Here is a 9750-nt window from a genome sequence, read left to right as displayed (position 1 = left end):
ATACCTTCCAGTAAAACTGGGGACTATGAACTCTCAAAACAGTTTTCAGATGACATTTTTTCTTGGTTCCTTCAAAGGTAAATATCGTGCCGCCATCCTCAAGTAGACTGCAATCCAATGCGGTGGATCAAATCTCCATGAAATTTAAATGTTATTTTGCATAAAAAATAACAGAACAATATGTTGTGGAGACAGATGAGTGCTAAGACCAGGAGACAGAAATCTGGAACCCAGATCACAGAGGGTACATGCTATTTAACATTGAATGATATTCGGCGTACATATAGAAGAAGGGTTAAATACTAAATTAGTCCCTGGGGTTTCACAACTTTATTTTTTCTCCCCTGGGGTTTCATTTTTATCATAGGAGGTCCCTGTGGTTTTGATAATAGACCAAGTTAGTCATCCGTCAGTTGACCGTTAGTTGACTTAATGAAATTCCACGTAGACCAATCACATGTTGACACGTGGCACATACTTAAATTTTTTTAAAAAAAAAAAAATTAAAAAATGTATTTTCTAAAATAAAAAATAAAAAAATAAAAATAAAAAAAAAAAGATTGGGGTGGCGGAGGCCGCCCGAGGCCCCTGGGGGGTGTTGGGGGGTGGTTTGTCCAGTGGTCTGAGTTGGCCAGGCACCCCAGGCATCATAAGGAGGACATTACCCCCAGGCTCAACAGGGGTGGTTTGGCCACTTGTAGGCCTAAAGAATTGGCCGAGGCCACTAAAATGGCTCAAAGGGGTGGCCGAGGCCACCCCAATCTTTCTTTCTCTCTTTTTTTTTTCTCTTTTTTTTCTTTTTTTTCTTTTTTTTTTAGAAAATACATTTTTTTTTAATTTAAAAAAAAATTATGTAAGTGCCACGTGTCAACATGTGATTGGTCCACGTGGAATTCCGTTAAGTCAACTATCGGTCAACTGACAGAGGACTAACTTGGTCTATTATCAAAATGACAGAGACCTCCTGTGATAAAAATGAAACCACAGGAGGGAAAAAATAAAATTGGTAAACCCCAGAGGGGTCTGGAGTATTTAACCCATAGAAAAATCTTACAAGCCTAGAAGAAGGCCTCTATATCACTTGCAAGGACAAAACAACTGCCAGAACAATCTTAAAAGGATCTCTAATTATCGTTATGAGTAGTAAACTTACATTAAACTTCCGGCAGATATATAACATCCTAGGAATCTAGTGACAACAAGGCGCGCTCCAGTTTCTATGAAAGAAGGTACCATGTGTTTCGGGTCGCTCAAAAGAGCACAACTTTTTCCGAGCATACTATGTGCAGCAGCCATGCCAGCCTGCCAAGAAGAATACCTTGTAAGATGCATTCTGACAACTATATAATTCGTGAAAGAAAAGTATAGAGACGGTAGAAAAATGTAATTATCGACAATAGTCATTACCTTTAATCCATCCTCATGGAAGCCATAACCTGAAAAATGTAGCACAATTACTCAGATGATCGGAAAAGAGTGAAGCTAAACCAAATTTCTAAAACATATGAAAAAGGTCAACTCTTAAACAATATGTTACTTCAGAGCCTATATATGTGTCTTTTTTCTATATCATGAAAACTCACCCTGGTATGCCCCACAAAACCAAATTCCTCTCTTCCCTTGGATATGATCAAGCTCAAGCGAAGCTTTTGATGCAGCAACGGATGGGACTGGATGAGCAGTTGACCACTTGAGTAAGAAATGTTTTGGTGTATGATCTGGGTTGAGAGTCACAAGAAAAGGTAGTCTCGTTTCACCAATATTCTGCAAGCTCAAATATTCCAGGGTATATAATTAGGGCATTAAACTTCAACTGAGAAACTAATTCTTTTGGAGACAGCCCAATTTGGCAATGCTGTAGAAGTTTCATTTCTTTGGCTTATTACTTGCAGTGATAAAGTAATACACTTATTGTAATATATTGGCTTTCCTTTCACTCTCTGAAAGTATATCTTCTTATTTGCCAGCCTACCATGAATTTGGATATCCCATCCGACTGAGGAGTACTGTTTTAATGTGGAAAAAAGTAATATTATCCCCTGATGACAGTGGATTCTTATACCAATATGTACATAAAATAGAAAGTAGCTCTTGCCATTGGGGGTTCTTAATGATTGAGTCTCAACAATTGTATGCTCTAGGTCATCTAATTTCTAGAAAAAGTGTTTTTAAAGAATTATCTCTCTTTTGTATTCCATTCTTGACTTTGCCGTGCAATGAAATTTTCATTATCATTTTCTTATTGTGGAGAATCCCAAACTGCCTTAACCCCTTAGTATGACCCACAAGGAAATAAGTTGCAGCTCTATGTATTTCTAATGTGCTCAAGGCATGTGAAGCAGAAATCCAACCCCAGTAGGATCAACATGCAGAAATTGACACTAATAATTTTTCACAAATGAAAGCTGTTACTAACCTGAAGCACATTGAGCCAGTATGTCAAACATACTTTACTGTCTGTACTTCCAAGAAAATTCCATGCACTCCATGCTGCTTGATTTTTGGGCATTAAACTTTTGTCACGATGAAGGAAAATATCACTGCCAATGGAAAGTGAAAGAACGATTCTGCATTTTAACTTGGTTTTTGGGCATTAAACTTTACAGATGATTAGAGAGATGAGTGAATGTACCTGTAGACATATTGAAAAGCACCAAGTACTCTCATTTCATCAAATGTTGCTTGGTCTCCTAATATTCTCAAAGCATCAGGGGCGTGGACAGCCAATATACAACCATTGTACATTTCTTCTGAACCATCTCCATCCATTACAATGCAACCTGTGAATTGTCCTCTAAAGTTCGTTATTAGAAAAGGACCATGATTCCAATAGAGAAAATATGTAGTTCATGGAAACAAATTATTTAAGCTATTTTCTTTCTATACCGCTCGACTGGAGCCAAAATCTATTAACTCATATGAGTCATATCCAATGATTCTGGATTTTACTCTAGTCTGAAGGGAACTAACTACCAACCCTAGTCCAAAGATATGTTAACTCCAGCCGATGTATTGGTCACATTTGATTTGAGCTTGCAATCTCTATGAGGCATGCAGAAACAACTTTGGAATATGCTTCCCTTAGGACCTCCTAAATTTATTCAATGTTTTGAATTTTTGAATTGTATAAAGTTTCAATCAATTTTCCATGTGTTTTCATATTTAAGTTTCTACTGAGTTTCTTTCCCCATTGAGATGAATGACTAAATATATAAAGAAATCTTAACCAAATGAATATGAATAAAAAAAGTTGTCACTAATTATTAGTAAAAACATTTACTCCATGATCATTTGAAGTACAAATGTAATAAAAGTGAAAAAGAAGTTAGTGACGATATGAAAATAACTGCTCACCCTCATCATTTGTTGAAACTGAATGTACCTCAGTTTGAGTTCTAATCTGACAACCGTTGCTCTCCAGAACTTCTCTGACCTGAATTTTTATTAAAACCAAAAATCAATTTCAAACAACATTTAATCATATACTAGGCAATTCCATTTCTTCCAAAGACCACAAATTAGCACCTTCTTCACATAACAATGTGAACGCCATCTGACAGTAAGCCACTGTGGGCGGCCAAGGAGCTGCACAGAGCATTAAACCGAGAAACAACCAAAATCAACATGGAGGACTCCAGTAGCTGATACATTGGAAAGGAAATGCAGAAAATAACCCTACCAACCACTAATTTACGCAACAAGAAAACAGAGACAACACAAATACCTCTAGTTTATACAATACATACACACACGCACACATCCATACCCAAACCTGCAAATTTTCCTGAAAAAAGAATTTATACCTGAAGTAGATGATGATTTCGGCAAAATGAAAGAACAGAGAAAGCTGAAAAGCTCATAACTCCTTCTGAAGGGCAGGACCAAATTGAGCCACATACTGGTACCTATAAAAATGCAACATTTTCATTGACATCAAGTAACAAATAATGATCTATAGATTTAACTGAAAAGGCTTAAGGATGTAACAGAGTACAGTGGAATAGAAGTCTCACAAGATAAGCTTTCGTGAACAATTCAGAGTAACCCCGTGACTCGATGAACTGTCCCAAGGTCTCATTGCGATCAATGTCTGGGTTGTTCTCAAGCACATCAAGATAACTGCAATAAATATATAAAGAATCAGCTTTATCCCTATCTTCGTTTCTTTCTCTCAAGACATTCTTGAAAGTGCTGTCATATATTTTTCTTCTTCAACAAGAAAAAATCATATCTCAAGTCTGAAAGAGAATGGCTTGCCTTAGGACATCACGCTTGAACTTTATGATTTCCCTAAGCATTTGCAAAAATGACGGATTTAACACATTCGTCTTCTGTGCAAATAAACTCGACAAACCATTTCGGCTCCCCCATTCATAACCTTGGCCTTTGTCTAAGCTCACTGAAAATGACATATCCGATGCTTCCATGTCAACTCCAAGACTCTCAAAGAACTCCATCATATTTGGATATGTAACCTGCTCAATTTCCCAATATTGCCTCAATACAGAACAAATCCAGCATAATGAAAAATTTTATTGTCTTTTTGGCGGAAGAAAAGGGGGGGAAATTTTAAGAAAGAAATAAAATTGTCTTCTGGGAGAAATGGCTACTTCTCTCTCATTAAACAAGTGATGGAATTGATCCCATTTAAGGGGAGGAAGAAGAGTCAACCAAATATACAGCATAAAGAGGCCTGCAAGAACACTCTTATTTATAAACCGAGATGAGGTGGGAAAGCCATAGGAACATAGGCAGCAAATGCAACCTTTTAACGTTATAAGGAATTGCAAACACCTCAATGCTACAAAGTTAGGTACTTTGGCAAAATTAACAGAAAGTTTTAGTTATTGCATACAGGTTCTAATTGACTTTAGTAAACAAAAAATATTATGCCACACGATTCTATCATAGTTGATTTTGTAGGGCATGTTAATTTCACAAAGCGAGTACAACTTCTTCTGTACTGTTCTTCCCAATAGAGAAAAACACAAAGACTTGCTTTGCATGGATGTTGATGTTCCATAATGCTCTTCACAAGAAATCATCATATACCTGTTTTCCTACTTGACACAATTGAAGTGTTTTGGACCGCACATCAATTGTGTAATCTACTTAGAAACTAGACAAACTGTGTCTTCTTTTACAATTAAGAATTGTATGCATGAAAACTGAAAAATCCCAAATGACCCGAAACAACACCTAGAGGGGGGTGAATATGTGTTTTCAAGCCAATACCACAAATTTAAAAATTTAATCACCACGCAAACAATTATCAAATATAATAAAAGTCGTAAATCAATAAACACAAGTATTTGGTGACGAAGTGGAAACCCTTTAAAGAACTCTTCAAATGTCAAACCACTCCGGAGCAACCAAACCCAGAAAAATCATCCACTATAAAAGAATTCAATTACAAGTAGGACACATATACAAAACATTTGTAACGGATACATCATTTGTACCAAGCAAACGACTCATTTGCTTCTACCGCAATAGCTCTAGAAGCTTTGGGCAATTCTTCTATCGAGCATCCTCTTACAATCCTAGAACTCCGGTGACAGAAGTTTTTTTGAGAGTTTCAGTGTGGTTTAACAAAACTCTAAGAGAGATGAACTTGAAAGCACAAAGAACTAAGTTCTCTCTTAGCACACAAAACAATAGGCTCTCTACTCTATGAAATTGTGCATATAAGTCATTATATAGGCCTTGAGAAAACCTAAGGTTTTGATAGAAGTTGGTTTGCAAAATACATTGTCTCAGACCTCAACTTCGAACGGCTTAATAACGCATTTGGATGCATGATAGGATTTCACAATTTTCTAAGCGACAACGCTCGAACAAACTGCCACCGGAGTTCGACCGAGTGTCTCAGATCAGCTTCAATGAATGCTTCGTTCAAACTTATTATGACCGGGCATCGACTGGATGTGTCTATGGCTCATTGTGAAACATCTCCGTTTGAACATGTATCAACCAGATAGTGACCGAGGCTCTTTTTTGGCTCCTTTGAAAAAGCTTATGAAAACATTGTGTTCAAACATGTATCGACTACTTTGTAACCAATCCTGTCGGGAGCTCAACTTTTGATCTTCTTTAAGTCCTCATTCAAGTGGCTATCAATCACCTATCGACTGCAACTCTTCGTAACTCTGTTCTTTGAATTCAATGCACCCGCGTTAGATCATCTATCAATCGGACTTAAACCGGCAGCCTCTGGACTTGAGAATTTCAATACAATTTTGATTCTAATTCCATAACCAACTTATCGCCCTAAATATGACTTACAACCATACTAATTTTGACACCGAATCTACCAACACAAAACCTAACAAAAATCAACTCGATCCCTCATTAGCCATAAACCACATCAATAATTTGAACAACTATGGTTTATAAACTCTTAAGCATGATACTAGTCCATGATTTTGGCAACACGTGTAGCCTTTTAATATCTCTTTCCACTATCTAGCTGCCAAAAGTTAATATTTGTTTGAATTTGTAGACATATGGCTTATTTAACAACAACAAAATTTTCATTCTCGTACTGTCAGACCGGATACTTTAATCCAACTTCCAGATTTTAGCAACATGCTTCAATTGCTAAAATAGGTTCTATCTTAACACAAACAATAAGAAAATTCCCACTCAAATCCAAAATTTATACATGAACTTTACCAAACTCAGTGCTATCACCAACCACCCTGTGCTAGCTCTTAGAAAACACTCCTACTCCTAGTACAGATTTTCTGTAATTCTCTCTGTTACGAAAAGGTTAAAATTATCAAATTAATATGCTTTACACGCAAAATATGTCCTCTCTCTCAGCAACACAAAGATGCTATTCTTTCTTCGGAAATATCCACCACAAATTTATTAACACTAAATAACTGCTAATATTACACATATTGATAAAATTGAAACAATATTATAGACCCTCCCCTGTTATCAACCTCATCAGTAATATTATGCATTGAAAAACTACACCAAGTGGGTGAAACTGAAAAACCTTCACTACCTCAGCTTTTTCTTTTTTTCTAATTTTTTCTTCTTTTTTTCATGGACAGAAGTTTATCCGTACTAAGCTTTTACAGGTCATAGCTTTTTCGTTCTTCTTTCGGGCCCATCACACGTTTCGGTATGGTATACCTTCCGGGAAACAAAAAGGTTGCAATGGGGTCTGAGAAACAACCCATGCCTCTGGCCCCGGCCAGGTTCATCCCACCGCCACTCACGTTATCTATTGAAGACAATCTCCTTAATTCTGGTCCACATGATGTTTCTACTTAAAAAATTTCAACCAACCACGGAAAGAGATATTCTTAGCAAGTTGGTCCAATGGGAAAAAGACAACACTCTGCTTCATTCATTGACATTGGTTGCCACAACTTGCAAACCCTTTATATAAATTAAAAAACACAAAATTGCTATTTTTATTGTAAATGTGGGCTTCGAATGGAATGGAAACTTATGAAGTCAATGTAAAATATTTTTTAGTTTACTGAACTACTATCATGGTTGGAAGAAGGGGCAACTTACACGATTGAACACCATGAAACCAAGGTCTAGATCAACGCCGTCAAAGTTGACGGTCCTGGCATGGCCGCCCAAGTAGTCTTCCTTCTCGTACAGCACCACATCCACCCCAGCTTTTGCCAGAACATACGCCGAGACCAGCCCGCTAATCCCAGAACCAATGACTGCCACTCTCATCTTCGACATTGTCCGTACCTTATCTTTTCTCTGCATTGACTCAAATTCCACACAAAAATCGAACCCAACAAAAGACATAGGAATATTCACAGTAATATCTGTTACCCAACAGGGGAAATGAAAAATAAAACTTATCACATGAAATGGAAGTAATATGTCACTCAAACAATCTCTTAGACAACAAAGATTTTCTTTTAATAATTTGGATAATAAGACAGAGAGTTCAAGCCAGAGAGAGAGAGACTTCAAACTCACCTCAATACTTCAAATTGCAAATCCTCAAAGAACCAAACACCAAGAAATGAATTTTTTTTTTTTTTTAAATAAAAAATAAAAATGAAAAGAAAAACGAATAAGCGGCAAGATTTCCTCAACAAACAACCGGGGGGTAAATGGAGATATTGCAGTGAATGGAAGTCGAATCTCTGTCTCTGTGTCTCCCTTTGCAGTGAATGGAGATAATGCAGCACAAGTGTGGTATACAAAGAGAATGAGAATTAAATAGAAAGAAATAAAAGAAAGAGAATGCTCAATCTCGCACGTGTCTTTCCATGTATTTTTTAAAATTATTATTAAATTTAAAATTATTATTATTAATTTTTAATCTATTAATAATTTTAAAAATCAGATTATAAATTAAAATAACACTAAAAAAATACCTAACATTCTTTTTATTCTCTTTGAGAGCAGAATAAGGCCCACGTTATCGTTTCTGTTAAAATATGGTGCGCAAGTCCATGGCGTGTTTGCTTTGGATAGAAATGCATATGAGAAACGTTATTGTGCAATAAAAAAATTATTTTTTGCCTATAAAAATTTAAAGTGATAAAAGATTAAAGGCTTTCGTAATTGTTGTGGCCTTAATCCCTGATGGAGCATGTGGCATCTTGCTACCTAAAACTTTTATGGGGTAAAAATGATCATTTTATTGCAATATATATATATATATATATATATATTCTTTTGCTTATTTTCCTGAATTTGAAAAGGATATGGACGAGAGATTTTAGAGTAATACGTATCTTTCCATTAGAGAAATGCTATTTTTTCATGTGGGTTTTGTAGACCCAACGGTGTTGGAAATTTATAATGACAATATCTTTAGAACGTATTTTGTCCCATTAATTTCTTATTGCTAAGGGATTTGACAAAATAGTTTTTAAGGATACAATAAAACTCAAAATGTTGCTCTATAATAGCACTTTCTAGAATAACAATAAACAGCCCTGTGAAAAATTGCACAAGAGAAATTTGTTGGAGACAAAAGAAACTATATGCTTGTATGTATCTTTTCATATGACTAAATGATCATATTTATAGTGAATTTTGGACCACTGGTCACAAATTTGTAACCTACCAAATTCAACTTGAGAATCTCTTTTGTAACTATCAAATCCCTAAAATCTAGGGGTGCTCATGCGGTTTTTATTAACCTACTAACTGTTAATCATTTTTAAAAGCGGTTAGTAAAAATGCTAAGCGGTTATTAGTTAGTGGGTTTTTAAAAACCGCTTACCGCTTTTTTAATATATATATATGTGTGTGTGTGTGCGCGTGTGTGTGTGCAAGATATTTTGAGAATTTCACTTTTTTAATTAAGAAGCGTTGAATTTGGACAAAATAGTTTGATATTAAAAAATAATAATAATAATAATAAATAAAATAAAATAAAAAATAAAATTGAAAGCGCATTTTAATTAATAGTAATAGGTGAGTCACGCAATTCCAAAGGAAGTTTAGTTTTATCCTTACATATCTTTTCAGCGCGCGTGTGCAAGATATTTTGAAAATTTTACTTTTTTAATTAAGAAGCGTTGAATTTGAACAAAATAATTTGATATTAAAAAATAATAATAATAATGAATAAAATAAAATTGAAAGCACATTTTAATTAATAGTAGGTGAGTCACGCAATTCCAAAGGAAGTTCAGTTTTATCCTTGCATATCTTTCCTTTTGGTCTCATCCTAAAAGTATCTTTTATTCATATTTAGAGGCATCGAAATTGAAATTAACAACATACAGTTTTTTTTTTTTTTTT

At 35.3% G+C, this 9750-nt stretch overlaps 1 protein-coding gene across 5 annotated transcripts in view; it reads right to left on the bottom strand.

Moving 5' to 3' along the window:
- Nucleotides 1-8163, bottom strand: part of LOC132178506 (uncharacterized) — a 17269-nt gene extending 9106 nt beyond the window's left edge. For 4 of the 5 annotated variants that reach the window (XR_009439823.1, XM_059590934.1, XM_059590936.1 and 1 more), the window contains exon 1: nucleotides 7537-8163. Coding sequence is in view for 4 of the 5 variants with exons in the window: in XM_059590934.1 (XP_059446917.1) it covers nucleotides 7537-7788 (252 nt within the window). In the remaining variant the exon portion in view is untranslated. The remainder of the gene's footprint in view (nucleotides 1-7536) is intronic. The other variant, XM_059590935.1, reaches the window with a different exon arrangement.
- Between the last annotated feature and the right edge of the window lie 1587 nt (nucleotides 8164-9750).

This window comes from Corylus avellana, chromosome ca4, assembly GCF_901000735.1.
Source record: "Corylus avellana chromosome ca4, CavTom2PMs-1.0".
Taxonomy (NCBI): domain Eukaryota; kingdom Viridiplantae; phylum Streptophyta; class Magnoliopsida; order Fagales; family Betulaceae; genus Corylus; species Corylus avellana.
Note: the sequence above shows the minus strand (reverse complement) of the source record. Positions and strands in the feature narration are given on the sequence as shown.